The sequence below is a fragment of the Myodes glareolus genome, chromosome 8 (assembly GCF_982192425.1).
Source record: "Myodes glareolus chromosome 8, mMyoGla1.1, whole genome shotgun sequence".
NCBI classification, from domain to species: Eukaryota; Metazoa; Chordata; class Mammalia; order Rodentia; family Cricetidae; genus Myodes; species Myodes glareolus.
In genome coordinates this window covers 9264276-9290674 of record NC_142033.1, presented here as the reverse complement: position 1 = coordinate 9290674, position 26399 = coordinate 9264276, and the positions used below count along the sequence as shown (strand labels likewise).

The following is a 26399-nucleotide window of genomic DNA, read 5'->3' as shown; positions in this document are numbered from 1 at the left end:
TAGCTTGTGGAGATTTGCAAGTAAGATTCAGGACAGAATTAAGTAGGTTAAAAATGTTCTTTAAAATTGTCTTACACATTTATCCATCAATATTCAACCCAAACCGAGTCATTGACTTTGACAATGCCGATTCTATCACTGTTGTCATACAGGTTACATGCTTTCCCAGTGAGCTGTGCTCTCGGCACAGTGAGGAGAAACCCTTTATGAATGCACACAGCCCACTGCAGCTAACACCCAGGAAAGAGCTGGCCTTGACGGAAGACTTTACTGCTCTACACCCTAGGCCTGTGCGCTTACACGCTGTTGTCCTTACCCCTCTTCCCTGTCCTTACCCTGGGTTGTGCTTTGAGCAATTTAAATGGGGACAGGAGAAGGCAAATCTGGTCACTTGGGCAGGGGGGAAATTTGCATAGTATAAACGTCGCCAGAATTACTGCTTTCTTAAGTATACCAGTGTCATCCCTTTCCAACAGTGGTCACCCAGGTTCAGTTTGCCCCCCTGGCAGGATTCTGTTTTCCTGATAAGAGCACAGGGAATTAATGACTGATCAGGACACAAGGGTGGTTGTGACCCTCTGTTGCCCCCCTCAGCTGCCAGTTAGAGACAGGTTCATTGGGGATGGGCCTAATGGCCAATAAATCCTGATGAACAAGTATTTGTGTCCTTGCACCATAAATCTTCTTTGTCTCTGACAGGCCTGGCCAGCATACCAGCTGTCTCTGAGGCACTTTAGGGCAGCTCTGCCCCTTACTAAAGACCACTTTGTGTGATTTAATGTCTCCTAAGCAAATCTATTGGCAAATCCTTTATATTACTTTGAATTTCTTTGACATTACTACCTCATATTTAAAGACAAAAAATAAGATAAAATACCACAAACCTCTCAAGCTGAAAGCCAGACCTGGGTGTTGTGGAATAATCTTTTTATACAATGTAAAGATGTGTCTTTGCCAAGGTGTCTTTTGATTGGTTTAATAGAGAGCCGAATGGCCAATAGCTAGGCAGGAAGAGGTTAGGCAGAGAGAGGAGAAGAGGAGATGAATCTAGGTGCTAGAGAGACCCCAGGGGCCATGGAGAGGAAAACAGGAGGGGCAAGATGGAAGAGAAGTAAAAATCCAGGAGGCAAAATGTAGATGAATATAAATGGGTTCATTTAAGTTGTAAGGGCTAGAGGGACAAGCCCAAGCTATAGGCCATGCTTTCATAATTAGTAATAGGTGTACATATCACTTTTTGTGTGCTGGCAGCCAAAAGGAAAGTCCTGGAATGTTCACTGCAATAACGTCTCACTTTGTCAGTAACCACGCTGATCAGTTAGTTCCAGGGAAGGAGAGTGTCTCAGGGTAGCTCATTAGCTGTAGCTTGTGGCTTCCACACCCCACCTCAAGCTTCATGGATCGAAGTGCTGAAGTGCTGCGGATCAAAGCCCAGAGACTGAGCAGCCAGGCGGGAGTGGGGTGATAGACTGAACCCTTTAAATCAGCTGGTGACGAGAGCGTTCGAGTGAAGGCAGAGAGGCATAAAGAACGTAGCTGGGGCAGAAGGGTGTGGGAATAGAAATTACTTAGCACCTCCGAGGCCGTAACTTGAACCCCCAGCACCACACACGAAACAGAACAGTCCTCTTAGTAATATCTTTTATTTGGCTTATGTTTAAAGTGTAAAAAATTATAAGCTGGAATATTTGATGACATGGAAGGAAGGGGAAAGCCACGTCAAAGAGCAACATCCATTTCAAATAAATCAAAAAGTTGAATTTCTAAAACACCATCATCTTGTAATTATCCCCATCGTATCTCGGCTGCGAAAGACTTGGAAAGACTCGGGCTGAAGAGGTGTGTTTTGAGGTCAGCTGCTTCAGTGAGAGTTCTCCCCTGTGAGGGAAGCACAGAATCGTTTCTGAATTTCTCAGTCGATGTTTTTGGTTTTAACCAACATGAATTTGCAGAACCATCTGAGACCCACTGAGAAGTTACACAGACAGGACCATGTTCCCACATCCTGTGCCCCCTTTCCCTGTGGGTTACCACCAGGTGTTACCATGGGAGGCTTATCGCAGCTGAGAGCCAACACTGGCAACTGAGCAAGTCCCAGGACAGGTAAGGCGGTTATGCAGAGAAACACTGTCTCAAAAAACAAAAAACAACCAAAAAAGTCACTCTGCGGGCCATTACTATGTATTTGTTCATGTTGTTGCATTGAGAATGAAACCTCCAGGTGGAAGGGGAGGTGTCTGGCTGTGAACAAAACGTCTCCTGGAAGGAGTCTGCGTCCACAGAGACAGATGGACTGATTGGATCCTCTGTACTGCGGAGAGACTGGAATTTTGTAGGTTCGGAGGTTAATTACTTTATCTTGGGCTAATGTTAGGTTTTGGAACAGCTCGTCCTTGCCCCATTCCGTATCTGAACAAACGCCTTGCGATATAAAAACAAACAAAACCTCTTAGAAGCTACTAATTTAGCAGAATACCATTTGACCAATCCAAGAGCTAAGAATATCAGCATCTTGGGCACATAAAATAGCTCTATCCATCTCCTCATACCCCTTGTCTGGTGCACCCACCAATGTAGCTTAAAGTAGCCTTGACTTATGACTCTCTTTGTCCTGTAAAACCATAAAAATGCCATAAAACTGCTCCCATGTTGGAACGTGGAATCTGAGGTAATGAATCTGTTCCTGGGCAGCGGTTACTCACAATGGCTCCAAAGTAAACTATCTCTTATTCTCTTTAGGATGAAAACTGGTTTATACATGGACAATGGATTTATTTAGCTTATTGCTTCTGGCCTTCATCCTGTCCACTGTATTATATACTACTATTGTTTCTCTCAAAAACAGCTCTGCTCACTTAAAATCTTTGATCCATCCCCCATGCTTGCCAGTCATTAGCCCACTACCCGCCCACGGCAATGCCAGTCATTAGCCCACTACCCACCCACGGCATGCCGGGGCACAGTTTCACTTTTAAAAAGGAATCTGTTGTTTCATTATTTTCCTGCATACACAATATGCTCTAGTCAAATTGACCCTAGTCCCATAAAGGTGAGCGATTTTTTTTCCCTAAAAAAAAGTTTTGCCTTCATTGATTGAAGCTGCTTGATTAGAAGCTGCACTATATTTTATCCGTAGTAGTCCCATGTCCACCCTCCTGTACGTCCGAGGCTGGCCTGTGAAGTAGAGCAGTCCTTCCCTCCCGGTCCATCCCGCTTGGCTCTGCCCAGGGGAAGCCCAAGAGGGCATCAAATGAGGTCGGAGGTTTTTAGCTAGTCCAGTGCTCAGGATTGCCTCGGGATGTTTGTTCCCTTTACTGAGAGGATTCTGTTGCTCTTCAGGGAGCCCTGGTCCCTGAGGGATTCTGGGAACCATCCCGCTGCTTTCTCCTGGGACTTAGAGGAAGTAACAGCTTAGGCGCTGTTGTTGACCTGCCTCCACCCACACCTCCACCACCAGCCTGTGAGAGTCAGCTCTACTACTTCTGGTGAACTACTGACAACTTCTCCAGACCCCCAAACCCACTTCTTTCAAGAAGCTTTCTTTACTCAACTCACGATGCCCCTTCCCGCAGCACCCTGTCTAAAGGCATCCATTTAATACCACGCTCTCTGCAGGGGCTGTAAGGATGGGAGACCAGTGAGACGGGTTTCTTCTCCTGGGGCTCACAGTCCTCTGCTTCCCCTACGCTTGGGATTAAAGGAGTGTGCTACCAGCTCCCACCCGTAGCTGATTTCTCATGCATTACTAGATATTTAACACATTATTTGCTAAGCAAATGGATAGTGTTTTATACATTTTTCAAGAATTGTTTGGGGGATGCTGAAGAGAGCGCTCAGCAGTTAGTAGTATTTGTTCTTGCAGAGAACCTGGATTGGGTTCCCAACACCGTGTGGTGCTTACAGCCACCTGTAATATAGTTCCAGGTCTTCTAACTTCCTCTTCTAACCTCTGTGGGCTACACACACACACACACACACACACACACACACACACACAGAGAGAGAGAGAGAGAGAGAGAGAGAGAGAGAGAGAGAGAAAGACAAAACATTCTCAAACACAAAATAGATAAAACTTAAAAAAAAACAACGTGTGTGTGTGTGCAAGAACTTGAGAGACGGCTGCAGGGTTGAAAGCACTTGCTGCTCTTCCAGAGGGCAGAGTTGTCCCCAGTACCCACATCAGGTGACTCACAGGTGCCTTTAACTACAGCTCCAGGAAATCTGCTGCCCTCTTCTGGGCTCTGCAGGTACCTGCACACATGTGTACACATGCACACAGACATACTTGCACGCATGCACACACAAAGACATGCATGGACACATGCATACTAAAAACAAAATATGCCTTTCGAAATAATGTTTGCTAACCTATGTGATTATCCATTTCTGACAGGAAGTGGGATATTGTAAGAAAACGGGGAAATTAACATTTGCTGTTTATCTTGTCTCCTACAGAGACAAGAGACAAGTCCGGGTTAATCTCTCCTCACCTGCGTTCTCAGCAGCTAAGCCTGGGAAAGTCAGCTGCACGGGGAGTTTTGGAGGAAGAACTGTTATACAGCGCTTCCAAATATCATCAGCTCCTTCTCTAGCCCTGGCAAAGGCACTTCCTCCAGTGAGAGCTTTGTGTTCATTTTGTTTATTAATGTATTTTGTTTTGGAGTATTTATACATTTATTCTAATTTGAGATCTCTTAATAAGATATGTAGTCACTTATTTAAAATGCACAGTTGCCTTTATTTGTGTTTGTTGTAGACATTTGCGCTAAGTACCTCCACCCACGACTTCTATTTTGGTAAGCGTGGTGAGGTGCTGAGTGAACTGGGCAGGTAGCGCTCTGTGTGTGTATGAGTCTAGGGGGCTGCAGAGGTGGCTCAACAGTTAAGTGTGCCCGCTGCTCATGTTTGCTTCCCAGCACACACTTAGGCGGCTTTGTGCAGATGTACGTGCAGACACACATGTACGTGTCCTTTAAAATGCAATCTCAGAAATCAGTAAGACTTTATAAACACTCTTGCACAACTAGACCTGTACTCTTAGTGACTTATCAAGAAATATATTCCCATGTGACTGTATATATAAATGTTTACTGGACAAAGTTGGTTTGGCTAAAGAGTTCATATGGATTTCAGTCTAGCATGATGGCCAAGGGACATCTATGCCTCTCTGGCACAGCTGAAGACCTTATCCGTTAAACCTCATCTTCTCAGCAAATGAATTTTTATACCACAGATAACCTAAATGTTGCAGATACATCATTCTGCTTTTTAACATGGTATATATTTTTAAATTCTCACCTTACAGCTGTTTACCTGTTTCACTACATTGTCTGTTTTGTTTGCTTGCTTGCTTATTTTAGAGACAGGGTTTCTCTGTAGCTTTGGAGCCTGTCCTGGAACTAGTGGAACTAGCTCTTGTAGACCAGGCTGGCCTCAAACTCACAGAGATCCGCCTGCCTCTGCCTCCTGAGTGCTGGGATTAAAGGCGTGTGCCACCACCTCCTGGCTTCACCACATTGTCTTAGTATGAAGTATATCTTTTGCTTTTTTTATTTGTTTGTCTTTTCAGTTTTAAAAAACACCTACTCCCCCCACCCGTGTGTGTGTGCGTTGTGTGTACATATGCAGGCATGTTCACCTATGCAAGAGGTCAGACTGACATTGAAGTATCTTTCTCCATCACTTCTCCACTTTTGTTTTTCAGACAGGGTCTTACTAACCTGAAACTTGCTCTTTCACCTAGGCTTGCTAGCCAGTGAGTCCCAGGGATTCTCTGTTTCTTCCCCCGTGCTATGCCCAGCTTTCACACATGCTCTCCCCCCCCTGTCTCTCTCTCTCTCTTTCTCTCTCTCTCTCTGTTTGTCTCTGTCTCTGTCTCTCTGTTTCTGTCTGTCTCTCTCTCTCTCTTTCTCTCTCTCTCTCTCTGTTTGTCTCTGTCTCTCTGTTTCTGTCTGTCTGTCTGTCTGTCTCTCTCTCTCTGTTTGTCTCTGTCTCTGTCTCTCTGTTTCTGTCTGTCTCTCTCTCTCTCTTTCTCTCTTTCTCTCTCTCTCTCTCTCTCTCTCTCTCTCTCTCTCACACACACACACACACACACACACATACACATACATACTGGTTTTGGGCAACTAAACCCTGGCCCTTGTACTTACACAGCAAGTATTTGACGCGGTGAACCATAACGCCACCCCTTGTTTTATTTTGTGAGACAGGCCATTCTTAGACTGTCATAGCTGTCATGGTCCTGGCTAGTCTGGAACTTATAGACAAGGCTGGCCTTGAGGGTAACCCTTCTTTTGCTTCCTGAGTTTTTGGGTTAAAGGATAGACCACTATACCTAACTTCAACTTCTTTTTTGTTTACTCTACTCTGGGAGCTGATAAGTGGTAAGATGCTTCATTAATAGACCAAAGCCATCCTGGTAGGTTTATAAAAATTCATCATTACTAAAATATGCCTCAAAGTAAGAAGAAAGCAAAACCAATTATATCATATTATTACAATGAGATAGCTCTTTGGGAGACTTAGAGAATTGCTATTTTGAGTTGTTTTTCCCAACAATGAATAATTTGCCCAGCCCCCAGTTCTGTTTCTCAAGTCCCACATTGACTCACCATCCAGCTCCTTAGAAAGCATTCATGGCTCTCCTCCGGTTAATGTCTCTCTTGATTTGGCACACAGAGCAAACAGGACAGAAGAGACTGACCAAATAGTCGTCACAAATAGATCCCTGTGAAAGACGTGAAGACATATGAGTGTGCAACCTGCTGCTGGGGAAATATTTAGAGAATCAAAAGTCCTGACTCTTTGGATTCAGTTTACTTCATTTCTTTTTATGTTTATTTTTGTGTGTGTATGAATATATGTTTGTATGTGTGTGCATGTGTTTACGTGTGTGTATATGTGTGTGTGTGCGTGTGTGTGTGCATGTGTGTGTACGTGTGTATGTGGGTGTGAATGTGTGTATGTGTGTGTACATGTGTGTGCACACATGTGTGCTCACGGAGGTCAGAGGGAAACCTTCACTTCTCTCTACCCACCATGTGGGTCCTGGTCTTCCAGTGTGATTGGAAGTGCCTTTACCCACGGAGCCATCTCACTGGATTTGGTCTAGATGGATACTTCCAGGAAAACTTTAGCTGACTTTTCCATGCAGCACTTGCCTCCCTGTTCCAGTACTTTATAATTCTGAGAATATAAGATTTAATCAAACTACCAAGTCCAAGAGTACAATAAGGAGACTCAGGAAGTCAGCTCTCACACCAGGAAGCTCCTGGCTCAGCACTGTAGCTACAGGATGAGAACAGGGACATGTGGTGCGCTCAGCATTTGGGGAAGAGAATTAGGGAAGTGGCAGACAATTTGGGGTCAAAGTACTCCCAAGTACTAAGTAATAAAAAAGTAAAAGTTTGGCAGGAAATGTAACCACGTTCACTATAAGACATTGACGGTGATGTTTAATGAAGAAGCACTGCGGTCATAATATAAAACCTGAACATGGAATTAGCCAAAGATACAGAGAACCATGTAGGAGGGAGTGGGGTGGGAACCCAGAAGGGTCAGAGGACTAAAAAAAAACCCAGACCTCTGTGAAGTCCACATTGAGAAGCAAATATTCAAAGGAAAAGCAAAAAAAAAAAAAAAAAAAAAAAAAAAAAAGAGAGAGAGAGAGAGAGAGAGAGAGAGAGAGAGAAAGAAAAAATAAAGTGTTTCTGTAGAGGGCCAAGTAGGTGAAGAAAATTAGGGAGGGTTGTTTTTCTTGACAATCTATAAAATGAGATCATTTAAAGATGTTAGCTTCAGAGTTTTCATCAATTAAAAAAGAAAGCCACACTAGAAAACAGGGGCTGGTGTCCTTTAGTAAGGCTAGAAATCCTGAGCAATTTAAGTACAGACGGTTGAGGAGAAAGTCAAGCAAAGTCAAACAAAAGGGGCAACCTGAAGGAGCAGCCATGGGGGAAGGAGTGGGGACTCTACATTAGATAAACCCCAAATACATACAGACAGAATATTGTATACATAATAAATAAATATAAAATAAAAAAAATAAAAAAATAGATAAACCCCAAGCTCAGCAGCCAGGGGCAGGGGAGGAGGAAGGAAGCAGGAAGTGCAGGGGAGGAGGAGGGAGGAGGCAGTGCAGGGGAGGAGGAGGGGAGCAGGCAGTGAGGGGAGGAGGGAAGCAGGCAGCGCAGTTCTCCTGGGATGATCAAAGCCAAGGCCCCTCACGTGGGTCTCAGGGCTCCAGGAGAGGCAGGGTAGAAAACAGTGGGTAGTGTCCCAGAGAGCAGATCGCGAGCTCACAGGGTACCACCACTCTGAGAGATACTGCCAAATATTTCTCCAAGACTCTCCGTTCACAAACCTGCATTTACACAAGTGTATGTCTGTGAGTTCCAGGACAGAAACATCCTACAGAGGATGCACACAAGCTATTGCTAATTTCCAAGCAGACGACTTGGTTATTAATTTTCACTTTTTACTTCATGTATTTCTATTTAAATTTGTTAAGTATTTTAACATTGCTTTGTAATAAAAGAAGACTAACTAAATTTCTCAATTAAAAAATTAATTTCAACGAAATAAACTAGGTTCCTAGAAAATGTTGCACGTGTGTTTTCTCCCTGTGATGGTTAAGTTGGTGTGTTACCTAGTCTAGGCCATAGCCGAGCATAGACTTTGGCTCAACATTATTCTAGATGTTTTTTGAAGATATATTTGAGACAAAATTAACATTTAAATCTTCAGACTTGGAATAGAGCAGATTACTTCATGTAATGCAGAGAGCCTCTCTTCCAACTAGCTGCTGACCTGTTTGTGGTTAGGACTTGAGGCTAACTGCTCAGACTGGGGCCAGCGTGGCCAGCGAGCCACAGGGTCCATCTGCTTCCACCTCCCAGTGCTGGGACTGAACTCAGGCTCGCGGGGCACGCACTCTACTGACTGAGCTCTCTTCAGCTGTATCCTTTCTCTGGTTCCTCCTTCTTCCCTTCCTTCTGACAGGGTCACACTGCATTGCTCAGGCTGGTGCCAAACTCCCAATCTTTCTATTTCAGCTTCCCAAGTCCTAAGATTACAAGTGTGTGTGCTACATGCTCGTGTGTGTGTGCTACATGCTCGTGTGTGTGTGCTACCATGCTCGTGTGTGTGCTACATGCTCAGTGTGTGACTTACCATGCTCAGGTGTGTGTGTGCTACATGCTCGTGTGTGTGTGCTACCATGCTCGTGTGTGTGCTACATGCTCAGTGTGTGACTTACCATGCTCAGGTGTGTGTGTGTTACATGCTCATGTGTGTGCTACATGCTCAGGTGTGTGCTACCATGCTCAGGTGTGTGTGTGCTACATGCTCATGTGTGTGCTACATGCTCAGGTGTGTGTGCTACATGCTCAGGTGTGTGTGCTACATGCTCAGGTGTGTGCTACCATGCTCATGTGTGTGTTACATGCTCAGGTGTGTGTGCTACATGCTCAGGTGTGTGCTACATGCTCAGGTGTGTGTGTTACATGCTCAGGTGTGTGTGCTACATGCTCAGGTGTGTGCTACCATGCTCAGGTGTGTGTATGCTACATGCTCGTGTGTGTGTGCTACATGCTCAGGTGTGTGTGCTACATGCTCAGGTGTGTGCTACATGCTCATGTGTGTGCTACATGTTCATGTGTGTGCTACATGCTCATGTGTGTGCTACATGTTCATGTGTGTGCTACATGCTCAGGTGTGTGCTACATGCTCAGGTGTGTGCTACATGCTCAGGTGTGTGTGCTACATGCTCAGGTGTGTGCTACAATGCTCATGTGTGTGTGTTACATGCTCAGGTGTGTGTGCTACATGCTCAGGTGTGTGCTACCATGCTCATGTGTGTGTGTTACATGCTCAGGTGTGTGTGCTACATGCTCGTGTGTGTGTGCTACATGCTCAGGTGTGTGTGCTACATGCTCAGGTGTGTGCTACCATGCTCAGGTGTGTGTATGCTACATGCTCGTGTGTGTGTGCTACATGCTCAGGTGTGTGTGCTACATGCTCAGGTGTGTGCTACATGCTCATGTGTGTGCTACATGTTCATGTGTGTGCTACATGCTCAGGTGTGTGCTACATGCTCAGGTGTGTGCTACATGCTCAGGTGTGTGTGCTACATGCTCAGGTGTGTGCTACAATGCTCATGTGTGTGTGTTACATGCTCAGGTGTGTGTGCTACATGCTCAGGTGTGTGCTACCATGCTCATGTGTGTGTGTTACATGCTCATGTGTGTGTGCTACATGCTCAGGTGTGTGCTACCATGCTCAGGTGTGTGTGTGTGCTACATGCTTGTGTGTGTGTGCTACATGCTCAGGTGTGTGTGCTACATGCTCGTGTGTGTGTGCTACATACTCAGGTGTGTGTGCTACATGCTCAGGTGTGTGCTACTATGCTTAGCTAGTTGAAGACCTTGGAGAAAGAGGAGGAGAAGAGAGAGGAGGAGATGGATTACTTTTGAATAAGGAATCCACTCGTAAACTGCCTGTTGACTTGATCTTCAGCTCATCCATGAGTACCTAGCTTGACAGCCTGCACTTAAAGTTTTGAACTTACTGGCTTCCATCACTGCATGACTTTAAAACAAACGTCTGTCTGTCTGTCCGTCTCTCTCTCTCTCTCTCTCTCTGACTTTCTGTTATTTTTTTTAGGCTGGATTTCTCAGCCGGGTGGTGGTGGCGGCACACACTTTAAATCCCAGCACTTGAGAAGATGGATCTCTGTGAGTTTGCGGCCAGCCTGGTCTACTTAGCAAGGCTAGGACACTTACACAGAGAAACCCTGTCTCAAAAAACAAACAAACAAATAAATAAACACAGGGATCCTCCTGCGTCCTGCTGTAATGAAAGGGGTTGCCACCACTATGTGATTTTTTCTTTACCGCTGTCTCTGTCCATTTCTCTCTCTATACACACACAGAGGGAGGCAAATATATATATGTGTGTATATTCCTATATGATATATAGAGATATGTGTAATACACATATGCACGCACATCTACTCACCCTATGGACCGCTTCTTTGTGTAACTCTAATTAAAACACTACTCCATTTCATACAGTGATGCAGGAGTAAGGGAAAGGGTGTGCACAGACAGTTCGGACTGGACATCATCTCTCTCCGATACTGGGGCACACCTCTGGGCCAAAGACTGCCTCTTACAAACTTTGAAGTCTTCATTGATAAGACATGGCGGACCCTCCCTCACAACACACACAGGCATTACAAGGTCGGTGGTGAGTTCAGGCCCCTGAAGCTCACTAGGGTCCAGATAATCCTCTATTGTAGTCTACACTTTGCAAATACGAATTGTTTGCCTTCTAGGATGTTCAGAGGGTACACAAGGAGAGGGGTTACTGCTAAGTCAGCTGAATTTAAGGTTGTACACGCTACAAAACTCCGGCCAAGCAAATTCAGAGCCCCTATACCATCAAATGGCAGCCACTCCTACAACAGCGATGGTAAATTCGGTAGCAGCCTGAATAATAAAAGGTGAGAGACTCACGGGAATGCCATATCGGGTTCGGTAGAGCGTCCTCATTGCCACAGTTGTCCCACACAAACAGCATTCATTCATGTCGGCTGCCACTTGACACCCAAGGCATGTGAAGCAAAATGCCCCGCAGAGGCCTGGAAATATGAAAACGGGTACAGGTTACTCTGGTTTGCCCACATCAGCTACGCCAAGAGCGGTCCCATCGTGGGGCTCTTCCCCTCTCTGCTGCCAAGTCGGTCCTCGTTGTTTGGGTGGAGCTTTGTTACACGTGCGCACTCCCATCATTTCAAGAGCGACTGCCCGGGGGAGGGAAAAAGGACCTAGCTCTTTCTGCAGGAGTGCCGCTCATGTGCTAACTACTGAAACCCACCCGTGTTCCAGGTCAAACCCTAGGTACTGACGATGCTCCCTGCTGAGATCCAATAGGGACCTAATCGGAAAGGATGTGCAAGGGAGAGCCAGGCTCACTTCGGAGCACAGCCTCTGAGGCCCCGAGTAGGAGGTGCGGCCTGAGCTGAATAGCGAAGCAGGGTTAGAACCTGTTAAAACGAACTGATGGGAATAACGCCTCCTGGAGACCATTTGTCATAGTCATTCACTGTGGTCAGAGTCCTGGGATAGAATGGGGATGAAGTTAGGGGGTGACATAGGTTTTTAAGCAGAGTGTATGTGCGCGCATGCGCATGAGTCGTGATGACAAATTAGGTGGTGTTTCCGTGTGCCGTCAAGGCCAGGAAGAAGCACCAAGTATTTTGTACAGGGAGAATGATTTGGCCAGATCTGCATTAAGAAAATCTTCATAAACCGGGTGGTGGTGGTGGTGGTGCACACTTTTAATTTCAGTACTTGAAAAGTAGGATCAGAGGTAAGCGGATTTCTGAGTTCAAGTCTAACCTGGTTTACAGTGTCAGTTCCAGGACACCCAGGGCTACATAGAGAAACCCTGTCTTGAAAAATCAAAAGAAAAAAAATCTGCCACAAAGCAATGAAGGTTGCCCGCCCTTTTAGAAATGACATTTTAGTGTGTTTGTGTGCGTGAAGGTCCAGGAGTAGTCCTCTCCTTCCACCACGTGGGGCCTGGGGATGGGACTCAGGCTGTCAAGTCTGGCCACAGGCACTTCTACTGAGTCATCTTGACGGCCCCTACATTAAAACTCGCATAGCCAAGGAATTGAACACTCAAATAATTGAGCAATAACTTGGGGTTGGAGGATTAAAATGTAATGTTTAGAGAATTTGACTATTGTAAGTCATTATTATAACTTTGATTTTCAGTTATCAAAACAATGTCATGAGACATGTTAGTCCATCAGCCATGTTACCTAGTAAGTCAAGGAGGGCTGGTGAAGGGCCACACGTGTAATTCCTCTGTCTGTGCTCACTGTGTAATTATCAGCTTCATTCTGTTCCAAGGTCTAGTCCCTTGCAAGTTAGAGCTTGTGTATCTATTTCCTCACCATTCTGAGGGACAGGCCTCAAAGCAAGTCTTTTGTTCCTGATTTGCTGAGGACAAAGTCTTTGGTTCACTTTGCTACCCCACCTGACTTTCTTCCAAGTTCACTTAGAGAGAGAAAGAGAGAGAGAGAGAGAGAGAGAGAGAACTTACTGCATGCAGGAAAACTTAACTGTACAGATTAAAATAATTCTCTGAGGCTGTGAGGAAACTGGCTGAAACGTGTCCTGTGATGTAACTATAAAACGGCATTTTAGTATTGTATAACCAAGAAGAGATTTCGTGACTATTGCTTTTTTTTTTCTTAATCTCAGCACTCAGGTGGCAGAGGCATTTCTGTGAGTTTAAGGCCAGCTTGGTCTACATATGAGTTCCAGGACAGCCACGGCTACACAGAGAAACCTTGTCTCACAAAACAAAACAAATGAAAAAACCAAAACCAAAAGAGTCAGGTTCAAGTAAAAAATGTTTCATTTATGTATAATCTGTTTATAATATTAGGTCAAGCCTGTTCAGTTTGAGACTCATTTAAAGCTTCCAATGTTACCTTAACTCTAGGATTTATTTTAGGGGTAACATGATTATTTTGGTGGACAGGAGAAGAGTCAGCTATAATCAGTAGACGACGGTACCATTCCAGGTTGCCCAGGCATCTGTAATAAGTTAGCAGTTTTCAATGCAGTAAGGGAGGAACAGACCCCGAATCAGTTCGGGGTCACCTTCCCTGCACTTACAGACTCCGAAGTCACTGAAGCAATCGCACAGGCCGGTCTGCCAGTTGGAATTCTGGGGAGCACGAATAAATCCAGGTTGGGTCACAATTACTGTTTGTGGCTGAGCCATCTTCACTGTGAGGTCTCAGACGCCCTGGTCTGAAAAAGAAAATGCTGGCATTAGCTGCCTGGAGCTGCCATCGGGAAGAAGGTGCTGTGTTTCGCTCCTAGACTGGAACTAACCACTGCGCTCCACTGGCTAGGGCCGTGGTTGGAGAAATCAACTTGTTGGTCTCTAAGAGCATTGCATTCTCCGCCTCTGAGGGCACAGAATCCCCAGGAGACCAGAGTTCACTGATGAACTGAAGGCGAGCAGATGCTTCTCATGGGCGAAAGGAGAGAAAGAGGGCTGATCTGGAGCTATTTTTAAACAGGTACCTGCTGTCCAGGAGCTGGGAAACAAACGACTGGCTTGTGACAGAGATAGGGTCAGGGAACCATAGAAACCACCTTTTCTTAAGTCAACAGCCTGAGCTTAGTGCATCTCACCCTCCTCCCCCTTGCTCTGCCTCTTGCGGTTTTGACAGCTTCCCCTGCATCCAAGCTGCTCCATCACTTTAAATTTCCCAGAACCGGCCACTTTGTCCACCAGGCAGGGACTAGGAGCCATAATAATCATCCCACCAGTTTTCTGTGGTGTTTTGTGGGCGGCGATGCTTCTTTGTTTACCCGAGCCAGGCTCTCAGCATGTAGCCCAGGCTAGCTAGCTTCGAGTCTTCCAAATGCTGGAATTCTAAGTGAGTGTCACCACTCCCAGCTCAGCAAAGCCTGTAAAATTTATTTTGTTAGGTGACTCCTAATTTGTCTTCATTACAAGAGTTGTAATTACAAGTGTTGGGGTCCAGGGATATACCTCAGATTTGGAAGGACAGGATCTTTGCTAAAGCCCTCATCTCTAAAGCCACGTGAGCTCAGCTGAGTCATTTAACCAGTCACTTCATTTTCCATTTGCTCATCTGTGAAACCAAAGTGGCCATCAGCCTGCCCACCTCACACAAGCACTGAGAGCACCAAGTATAGTTTCCCGACAAGTTTAATGTTAAAAAAATTCGTAAAAATCCATCAGAGAGTGGCCATAACACAAACTTATCTGGTAAGGACATTGCTTCTGATGGTTTCCATACACAACTTGTTGGCAATACTACTGTTCATTGAGGTTCCGACCGATCAGGTCTGGTATTAGACCTTGCCTATCCATCTGCTCAGCTCTGACACTGGAAATGGTTATTTCTATTGAGTTCATAAGAAAATAGGGAATGTGGAGGGGGGTAAGTAAACTGTGAAATTCAAATCCTCTTTTAGTCTCTCTGTCTAGGAACCCTTCTCTCACATACAACTGACTGAACACAGGACTGTCACTGGTCTGTGAAGGTCTCTTAGAAAACAGGAAACCATCTTTGTGAATTCGAGGCCAGCCTGATCTACAAGAGCTAGTTCCAGGACAGGCACCAAAGCTACAGGGAAACCCTGTCTCAAAATACCAACAAAACAAAACAAAAACAAAACAAACAAACAAACAAACAAACAAACAGGAAACCTGTTTCTTAGTTAGAAAAGTGTATGTGTGTGTGTGTGTGTGTGTGTGTGTGTGTGTGTGTGTGTGTGTGGTACATACAGTGTGTATACAGATGTATGTGCCCTGTGGAGGTCAGAGGATGGGGCCAGGTGTCCTGCTCCACCCCTCTGCCTTATTCCCTGGAGACAGGCCAGCCACTGGGCCTGACCCACAAGCCTCAGCATTCCCTCCTGTACTCCCTACAGCGGTGTGGGGTTACAGGTGTGTAAAGCCACACCTGGCTTTTTACACAGCTTCAGGGGATCATGCTCAGACTCTCGCGTTTGTGCATCAGGCACACTTACCTGTTGAGCTGCTTCTCAGCCTCTTTCCTCTTTTCCCACTTTCTTGAGAAGTGTTAGGCTTACAGTAGGTATTTTAATTGTCTTGCTAGACTCACAGTAGGTTTTTTTTTTTTTAAGATTTATTTCGTGTGTATGCATACCAGAAGAGGGCATCAGATCCCATTATAGATGGTTGTTAGCCACTGTGTGGTTGCTGGGAATTGAACTCAGGATCTCTGGAAGGGCAGCCAGTGCTCTCCAGCCCTGTCACAGTAGGGATTTTAACTGTCTTGCTGAGTTAAGCCCTAACAGTGCTGGTAGGAATTCAGTACATATTCTTTCAAAGCACAAAAGGGCTGGGCATGGTGGCAAACTCCCAGCACTTGGGAGACAGAGGCAGGGGGATCTCTGTGAGTTCAAGGCTAGCCTGGTCTACAGAGTGTGTTCCACAATGGCCAGGGCTACATAAAGAGCTCACCTCCTAAATAGAAAGAATGCTTTTCAAAACGGGGGACTCGGTCTGTCTCCTAGCGTCAGCTAGAAGCCTGGGTCCTCTCATTTCTCAAGGCACCTTTGCTTTCTTAGATTCCATCACCTGCAGCTGCTAGTTTAGTATTTCCCTTCAACGGAAAAAGAAAGCAGCATACGAATCCAAGCCTCCAAAGTTGGGCGTGTTTGCATATTTCTCCACATGACCGGGAGGGTTAAAGGATGCTTTAAATATGCCTAAGTCTTGGCACACACCAGTACAGTTAATCATAAATAAACCAGGTCTCCTGGCCTCCTGAATCCTAGCAAACAGCATGCAAATAATGTTTTGTTCTTACAGAGGAAGGTAAAATTGGTTTAATTTTAAAAGAGGCAGGCTAGGCATGGTAATGCACACTTTTAACCCAGCGTTCCTTCTAACCAGGCTCGTGTGAGGGCGACATTGTGAGACTCTATCTGTGAGATCCAGGACTGCTTTGTAAGACCCTATCCAGAAGAGAGGGGTGGAGCGCAGGGGGTGGGGTGGGGTGGGAGAGGTACAGAGGCTTACAATGACCTCTTAAATGTCTGCATCTATTGACCATTGTCATGATCCGTAAACAACTCTAAATGTTTCTCTTCCCATCATTGAGTGTATTATGCAAATGGGCACAAAATTTGACACTGAAAATGTGGTTTTTTTTTTATCAAAGCAAGAGAGATTCAGAAGTCCCAAGGTTAGGAAATAATGAAAAGACCAAATAACTTACAAAAGAAATGAAAACGAAAAAAATGCTTAAATAGATGAAAAGATGCTTGAACTGTCCCAACAAATGCCATCTGTTAGGCAAAATTGAAAACCTGGGGGTCTTGGGCGTTGTTTGGCATTGGCAGAGTCCCAGGGTTGATCTTTAGCACTAAACCTTGGTCAGAGCAATCAGGAGGGAAAGCTGTCTGCTGAAGGGCAAGTGCCTCAGTGAGAATAGCTCCCTCACTCAGGAAGCACTTGTTAAGCAATATGGCTGTAACTGGGTTAACTTGGGAAATGCAAATGGTGAGGTCCCTAAGAGGCCTTCTGAACACCATGGTGGAGGGCCCAAAGATGAGCAAAACTTCAAACCAGGCAGCACATGCCGCTGATAGCCCCAGGCACCTGCAGAGCCAAAGCGGGAACGTCATCAGGACCTAGTTCTAGACCAACCTGAGCAGTGTAGCAAGATCTTGTCTAAGAAACAAAACCAAAAAAAGAGTAAAAATCACCAGGACGTGTGCCAGGACTCAGGAATCCATGAGGCAAGCAGGTTTATGAGCACATAGACATACAGAAAAATAGGATAGAGGTATATAAAGAAAATGTTCTGATTATGTTAGGTAGATATGATAGAGGTATATAAAGAAACGTGCTGATTATGTCCACAGAGAGGATACACCTACTTCCCAAACCTTGATTACTAAATGCCATTGTTCAATAAAAGAGCAGGGTTCACTAGTGGGAGCCTCCAAGGCAGGGAAAAGGAAGGCCTAAGATGAACCTGAGAAGTGTGACATCAGCAAGGGAAGAGGCCTCAAGGTAGATCTAATCAACAGAACCACTGCTGGATGGGGGTGGGGAGACTTCTGAGGCAACTTGAGGGCCAGATTTAGAAGAGTTTGAGCAAAAAGTAATGTTATGGTTAGATTATAGCTCATAAAATGAATTATCTGCAACACTCTCTATATATTATCTGTATTATATCTATATAATAATAGTTTAGATAAATAAACAGAATTTTAAATGGAGAGGAAGAATGGTACTTTCCTCCTTCTAGTTAGTGAGTGTAGAAGGAAGAACAGAAATATAAGACTGGCATTTGGCATACACCATAATACATACTAACTGCTGTAGGCAAGACCGGTGGGTGGAGTCTGTGATATTACGAAGGTAGTTTTTATTTTTTTCCTAGGGGTCCTGATTTATTATTCCTTTTTTTTTTTTTTTAAAGCAAGCCATAGAGACTAGAATTTCACTTCTCCATAGTCAAAGAAACAAATCTTTCCCATCTTTCTGTCTTGGAGTTGGCCATATAGACAGTTTCCTATCTTCTTCGTCAGACAGCCAATCACGCATGCCCACTGAATGATATGGCCCATGAGGAAGAACACTGAAGAATCTGGCCAGATGAGGCATGATGCTTCCCCACCTAGTCTGTGAGGCCTTGGTGGCCATGCACTGACATCCCACAAATGCCCAAAGGACAGAGTTAAAGATGGCTGGAAATGTAGTTCCGTAGGTAGAGTACTTGCTTAGCATGCAAGAATTCCTGGGTTCCATCCCCAGCACTGTATAGAACTAGGCATGGGTAACACATTCCAGTCACCCCAGGACTCGGGGGACAGAGGCAGGAGTCCAGAGCCATCAGCTCTGTAGTGTGTAGTGAGTTCCAGGACACCTAGGCTACAGAAGACCTTGCTTCATAGCAACAGAAAAGTCTAGGGTAGTCTGGAGTGGCAGGTAGTACACACATGTGATCCAGGTTGAGGCAGGAGGATTGTGACTTTGAAGCCAGGCAGCGCCATCTAGGGAGATTATGTGAATCCAAAGCAAATGCAATTTAGCAGCAAGAAAAACAACAATTCCATGAAAGTCTACGGGTTAAATAAGTAGATCTCCTTGCTCAAGGGAGAAGGCACACAGTAGCAAAGTGTGGCCTGTCAGGAAGAGTTACTGGAAAGCCTTCTTAGAGAATGCAGGCTGCAACTGGATGGTTTGGAAGAGGAACCATGAAATAGATATGCTAGCAGAAGGTGAAGGACTGTTTCCTGAGACACATGCTCATTTGTAGGGGCCTCCCTGCGCAGCTTTCCTGACGGGAAGGCTGAGTGAATGTCTTTCTCTTGCTTTCAGTTCATTTGAAAACTCACTAATTGTAGAGGACACACAGCAGGACCATGTATTATTGATTCCTCACTACTGTTCTGTGACGACACTTCTGACTGAAGCCACCCGACAGGTTCAAGCTGGTGAGAGGCTACTTTTTTACTATCTTGTCCTGGGACTTTTGCCTTTGGGGTACCTTCTCTAAAAGCATTTTCTTCTGTTTCCTTCCTTTCTTTTCTTTCTTTCTTTTGCGATTTCTTTAGTTCATGTTCGTATGCGTTTATCTCTCTTTCCCGTATGTGTGTGTGTGTGTGTGTGTGTGTGTGTGTGTGTGTGTGTGAGAGAGAGAGAGAGAGAGAGAGAGAGAGAGAGGAGAGAGAAAAAGAGTTTAATTAGGGTTATTCGCAGGAGCATGGGCAACTAGCCAGTGACCACTCCTGTGAAGACAAATGTTTGTCTCCCAGCAGGCTGAACAATGCCTCTTGTCCCCTAGTGACTGACTATAAGGATGGCTATTCCAGGAAAGGGGCTAACACTACATCATAAGACAGGCCAATCTAAACTTTGTTTGCATTTGTGGAACCCAGAAGGTCTGATGACCATGAATAGCAGCAGATGGCTGACCAGAAAAGCAGTCCATCTGGAATTTATGACTGCCACGGGCCACACCTGGTGCCCACCCCAGAAATCTCTACATAACCCTTGCCTCGGCAGCCCTGATTCCATACAGTCTTTTCTTGTCTCTTTTGAAGCAGGGTCTCATATAGCCTAAGGTCCCTTCAAACTGCTTGTAGCCAAGGATAATCTTGGACTCTGGACCTCTTGCCCCACCCAGTTCTGTGTGAATCCAGGGCCTCCTGCATTGCTAGGCAAGGACTACAGCAACCGAACCCCAAAACTTCCTCCTTTTTCTCTTTCTTTTTTTTGGATTGGAGTGTCCATCTTCTAGTTTTTTTTGAAATATCTTTACAGGATGCAACAGCTGTGCCCCAAGTTTATTTTTTTCATCAGTTCCAGGAAAAGAAAGTAAAAACATGGCAATAATTCATTTCGTTGCTGACCCTTTTCACAGGTAACGTGGGCAGGTGTTCTGTGAGCCGTGTTTACAGAGGAAGACTTGGAAAACATAGCAGGCACCTGGTCCCTGGAGGGGGTTTCCCTGGCTCCAGCTAGGATGTTCTCAACTTCCCCATCTACTGGGGCTGTGCTTGGCGCCCTCATGGAGGGCGTGCTTCTCTCACTGGTGAGTGGGCAGACCCTAAGCCCCACAGAAATGGGTGAAGTCAAGCTTCCCGACTGTCCAGACCTCCCCACAGAAATACCCCAGAGCTTCCCTCCATCCCAAAGTCCAACACTACGACGCCAGAAATCATATTCTGAGCGATTACTTACCACAATGTGTTGGAGAGCAAAGCATTTTAGAAAATAGAAAAGCGTGTGTATTCAAATTTACTTTGCATTGCCTTTGAATATTCAAAAGCCAGAAAGAATGTGAAAGAGTAGCTTATGATACTAGGTGATTACCTCAGGGTGAGCTGCTGATAATAGTCTTTCACTTTTATTTTTATAATATTTTATTATTTTTGCGATAGTGCTGGAAAGATTATTAGGACTGGGGCACATAGAGCTGTGGTGGGGTACTTGCTTTGTGTGTGAGCAGCCTGGCTGGAGCCCAACCATAGCAACAGCAACAATAAAATGTTAGAATTAGCGTTTATGTCTTTTATAAGAACTGGCAACTAACATCTTTAAAGGGGGGGTCAAGCCTCACCTACAACTGTGGGTTGTTTTCATTTGCATGTTTGTTTCCGAGACAGGTTTCTCTGCAGCTTTGGAGCTTTTCCTGGAATTCTCTTTGTAGACCAAGCTGGCCTCGAGCTCAAAGAGATCCTTCTGCCTCTGCCTCCCGAGTGCTGGGATTAAAGGCGTGCGCCACCACCGCCCGGCTATAGCTGGAGTTCTCCGGGGCTCAAGCCCTTGCAGCACATTGCTGGCGGTTGATTAACGACAGCTGAGCGAGCGAAGGAGAGTCTTTCTGCCATCCTCCCAAAGGAAAGTGATAATCCGTGAGCTCGCTTCTTTTCCAAAAAGCCTGCGCTGTGACTGTAAATAGAACAGTGGGCCTCTGGAGCGTTCCCAGAGAAAACTACGATCCTGTGGTTCTGTAATTACTCTTCCTGGCAACCCTCGCTCGGCCCGCTGCTGATGTTTGTGGATTTACACTGGGTTAGATAGACTTTACAGACACTTGAAACCCAAGCACTGGCAAAGGGCTTCTGAAGTCCACGCAATCTGCCCCTAAGGCAAAGCGTTGCACATGAGCATCTATTTGCTTATTACCAGATCATTGGTAAATATATTTTCTTTTCTCTGCTAGTGGCCTAAGCAGTCCTCAATCAGTCTAAGAGGTGTGTTACTAGCCAAGGTGGTGGTGCCTGTAATCCTAGCACCTAGAAGGTGGAGGCAGGAGGAAAAAAAATTGTAACAATAACTGTAAGGAAACCTCATATCTTTTTCATTTTTTAAAAATTTTATGTATTTATTTATTTATTTATTTAATATACGAGTGTTCTGTCTGCATGTGAGCTTGCATACTGTAAGAGGGCGTTGGATCCCATTATACATAGTTGTGAGCTACCATGGCTTGCTGGGAATTGAACTCAGGACCTATAGAAGAACAGCCACGCTCTTAACCATGGAACCATCTCTCCAGCCCCCCCTTTTTTCCCATTTTTTTTAAACCCAAAAGAAATAATGTGCCCTACATATTTTCAATCTCTTTGGTAGTCTAAGTTTTTTTTCTTATTTCTAATACAGACAAAATCAAATTACAAATAAAATAATAAATCAAAATGTTGCATGTTTCTTTCATAATTTTTTTTTTCTCTCTTGAGCTGAGGGCTTCCTGCGTGTTAGGCAGGTGTTCCATCACGGCACTCCATACCCAGCTAACTTCCTCTTTTGGAGGTGGGAAACTGCGGGGTGAGGAACTGAAGCCAAGCAAGGGTGAGGGGTGGGTGGGGTGGGAAGATCTGTTTTGCAATCAAGATACCCTCCTGACCGTGAAGGTTGCCGACAGCTGTGGTGGAAGAAGCTGCCCTGTGCTGTCTAGAAAATCAGCCCTAGAGGGAACTAGCCATCCGGGATAGCCATTTGCCACCCCACACCCCAGTCTTATTCTGAAGAAGGTTTTCCGCTGTCTAGCCCATGGTGTCTTTTAGAAGAAACACCTCCTCCATAGTTAAAGAGATGAGAGGCGGAGCCAGAGGGGAGCTCAGAGAAGTGCTCCCTGACCACTCATACGCTCGTCTCTCTTGCCCTGTCCGTGATCCTTAATATGCTGCGCACTGAAACCCTCCAACAGAAGAACTGGCCACAAAGCCCTGAGAGATGTCAGCCAACAGACTCAGGGCACTCTTACGCTTGTGAACCTGTCATACTTCTGCATCCCTTGGAAGTTACAACAAAGTGTAAACCAAAGCAGACTGTCCCAGAGACCCGACTTTTTTTTTTTTTTTTTTTTTTTTCCTATTGACTTCAACCATCGAGATATGGCAACTTAGTCAACTCAAATGAAAGGTCACCAGGAAGTGAAGAAAAACTTATCTGCCCGGCATCTGCCTCGTGTTACATCACCTTAATTCTATCTATGTTTCTGAGTGTTCTGTGACCTTATGTTTATACCTGTTCTATAGTCCTCAGAGTTTATGATACATGAAGGCTGTGCTCCAAACCCCGTGTTTGACCACCCACCCTCAATAAGCCAATTAGGAGTCAAATAAACAGTGGAAAGCAAAAAAACAAAACCAAAAAAGGCAGAGGAATCCAGCAGCACCCCTACAAGTCCATCACCGTCCACAAATCAGTCCCCTGGATCCTGACTGAAGTTTGAACCGAAGGCTGCTGCGCATCCAAGCACCACGTGGGCGTCAGCGGCATCCTGGAAGGTGGGCCGCCTGCCGGAACTGCGCGGAATCCCTTTCTAAGAGACACTTTCCTCTGGCTAAAAGCCTTTTCCTTCTCCCAGCATGAGATTCCTGGGGGGAAAGTCCGTCTTGGAGGTCTATGGTTTTAATCGACTCATAGGAAGTCTGAGAGGCAGAGGCACTACTCTCTTTAGTCTACTGTCTCTTTAGAATATCTTCGTTTCTGCCAGACCTGTCTCAAAGCACTCGGAAGGCTTGTGGGCAATGCAGATTTCCTGGCTAGGGTCTGGGAGTCTGTAATTAGCGTCTTTGCGGCTGCGGCCCCTGTGTCACAGGGCACATGGCCGCTTTGATGACAATTATAAAAAAGGTGTTTCTTTCCCCAGGCGGACACAGCCCCTGCCAGCCCCCTCCCCCACCCAGGACTGAAGAGCACGTGCAGAATCAGCTCATGGGGACCCTTGACTGGGGTGGAGATCCTCACCCCAGTGCCTTGTGCACCTTGTGCCCTCTGACTTTTGGTTTGTCCACTTCCTACTGTTACTCATAATCACACCCTCCCCCCAACACTTACAAACCATGTATTGACCACCCGCCTGTGTGAAAGTCTTGTGGATCAAGGAGATGCCTGCAGTTCTCTGTCTATCGGGACAAGCCCGCTGCGAGCTCTGCTCTGTGGTCCATGGCTCTGAATGCACAACAGGACAGAGTGATAAAGCTCGGGGAAAAAACGAAGAAAAAAATGGAGATGAGGAGGTTGAAACGGGAATCTGCGGGGCCAGACTTCGAAAAGTACGTGACCAACACTTCCTTCTGAGGTCTCTTTGTAAGGAGTGGTCGCTGCCAGGAAATCTTGTGGTGTTTGGCTCACATGCAACATCTTAAATTTATCTATTAGTAGTCTTGGATTCATTCTTGCACCTATATTTCTGCCTCAGAGCACCCCACTCTTTAGAAGGACAGTACACTTCTGGCTTAATAAGATTATGTTAGATAGCACTGACTATATTAATAAATCTTGTTAATATTGATTAACCCAGGTTCTAAACACAGACTTAGATTTTCTTCGTCAACTGTATATTGGTATTACAATTTCTTTTTTTTTTTCTGTTTTGACTGAAACAATCCCATCACACAATGACCTCTCCTCTCATGAGTTATCAAATGTTAGACGCGAAAGGTGGCTTTTCTCGTTTTGCGCATCAGCGAGAACTGGACTTAAACTTCCATAGTAGTAAGATTTTTGTGTTCACGAGAATGCCTAAGGATTTTCAAGCTTCATCAGCTAAACCTACAAAAATCCCATCTCCTTCTGCCAGGTAGTTTAAACGGATAAACATCTTTCATGCACAAAGAAACTAAACCAGCTCCGGTGAATAAAGAGAGGAAGGATCAAGCAAGTCGGTAAATAAAGCTCATAAAATTCATTCCCTCTGGACGCAGAGCTCCCAGAGGTTTCCAGCTGAGTTGTTTCCAAGCAGGATGCTTAGCAAAGTCACTGAGTTTTGCTAAATTCACTAAAGTTAAAGCAATTAGGTAAGAAAAAAAATCTAATCTTCCATCAGAATCTCAAGCTATGGTAGGAATAAAAGAAAGCAATGAAATCACTTGTAAAGGAAACTTCCCCATCTCTGAATACGTTCACTAAATGCCAGAGTACTCACGGTCTAGAAGGCTGGGAGAAGGAAGTGTCTTGCCGGCGGGAGCAGAATCTTACTAGAAGTGAGCTCTGGGGGGCGAGGTGATCGGTTTTCAGGAGCAGCTGGAGTCCAAAGAGCAGAGTCCTGTGTCCTGATTGGCTGTGGTAATCCAGGCAAAGTGGCCAAAAGCTATCTCTTACCAAATAGGGCCTGTTCCTGTCCTTACAATGAACTAACTACAACGTACACCTTTATGGCGAGGAACAGATGTGAATCATTCAGCAGTTGACCGGTATTACCTGCTGGCAAAATTTACTGATTTTCACACCTTACTTCCCTCTTCTAATATAATAAATAAGGAAGCATTAGGAGACCTGGAATTATAGACCTGATCACACTGCTCTTTATTTTCTTTGTTTCTTGAGACTATTTTACATAGTCCTGACTGCCTTGGAACTCACACTGTAGGATGGTCTGGAACTCAAAGATCTGTCTGCCTCCGCCCCTTGAGCACTGGGATTAAAGATGTGCTGGGCTTCTGATCTGACATTTCTCTTTGTCTTTGTCTTTCGTCTTCTTCCCTCCCTCCCTCTTCCTTCCTGAAGTGCTAGGGGCTGAACTCATAGTCAGGGCATGCTAGATGAGAGCTCCCCTGTTCACCCACATGCTTTGCCCTTTGTGACTTTCTTTCCTGTAACTGATTGAGCACTTGCTATATGTTATTTTTTTTTTATTTTAAAATGTGTTGTTGTTGTTGTTACTATTCCCCACCTTCCTCTCTCTGTGGTGTGCTACTGCCCATGTACACAGGCACTTGAGTGCCACAGCCAGCATGTGGAGGTCAGAAGACAGCTTTCAGAAGTCTGTTCTCTCCTTCCTTCTGTTGAAAAAGCCTTGTCTCTCGGTCCAGATGTTCTGCATAGCTGTGAGCTTTCAAGCAATTCCTCTACCTCTTATCTCTCGGAGGAATTCTGGGATTACAGCTATGAGCCACTGTTCAGGGGTGTGTGCGTGCGTGTGTATTCCAGGAATCAAAATAAGATTGTCAGGTTTTGTTTTCCCCTTCAGCTTTTTAAAAAACATTTTAATATTTTTTGTGTGTGTTTTGTGTGTGTGGTGTGTGTGTGTGTGTGTGTGCGCACACACACTATGTACATGTGTGCTTGGTGTCCACAGAGGCCAAAAGAGGATGTTGGACCCCCTGGAACTGAAGTTACAGATAGCTATGAACCATTAGGTGGGTGCTGGGAATCAAACTTAGGTCCTCTGGCAGGGCATCCAGTGCTAGTAACTGCTAGACCATCTCTCTAGCTCAATCGTCAGCTTTAACTGCAAGTGCCTTTAACTGCTGGGTTATCTCACTGCACCTGCAGGCGTGGTTCTTAATGCTTTTGGTGGCATACTGTGAGAGCCAATGCTATGCTTTATGTTTTCATTACTGTACCTAAGAGATTCACGAAATTACAATGCCTCTAACCTGTAAGCCCCTTGCCCAAGAACAAATATTTCCTGAAATGCTGGAGGCTATTGTTTATGGGAGATAATAGGCCACATGGTTTTCACTACCCTCAACAAGCTTGTTTGATTTATTATACCTCATCTTCACAGGTGGGCTTGATTACATGTAGGTTGGACATATGGGCGGGAAATATGTCAAGAAGGACAGTTGCCCCTGATTGGATGTGGATGGGAGGTACAAAGGCAGAAGTATACTGGTGTATATGCATGCCCCGATTAGACCTGGTGGGAGATACCATGACCTTTTGGGGTTGCCTTTTTATTATTACTACTACTACTACTACTACTACTATTATTATTATTTTATTGATTATTTGGGAATCTCACATCATGCACCCCAATCAGGCTCACCTCCCAGTCTTCCCATGTTGTTGTAATGAGGAGCAGAAGGGCTGCTTCCTGTTGCCCGGCTTCCAGC

At 45.2% G+C, this 26399-nt stretch overlaps 1 protein-coding gene across 1 annotated transcript; it reads right to left on the bottom strand.

The window, feature by feature from the left end:
* Positions 1-1624: 1624 nt before the first annotated feature.
* Plac8 (placenta associated 8) lies at positions 1625-24647 on the bottom strand. Its single transcript, XM_048426886.3, has 5 exons — positions 24488-24647; positions 13695-13832; positions 11517-11641; positions 6612-6727; positions 1625-1878 (listed from the first exon to the last, which is right to left on the bottom strand). The coding sequence occupies exons 2-4, from the start codon at positions 13801-13803 to the stop codon at positions 6623-6625; spliced, it is 339 nt and encodes a 112-aa protein (XP_048282843.1). The 5' UTR covers positions 13804-13832; positions 24488-24647; the 3' UTR covers positions 1625-1878; positions 6612-6622.
* Between the last annotated feature and the right edge of the window lie 1752 nt (positions 24648-26399).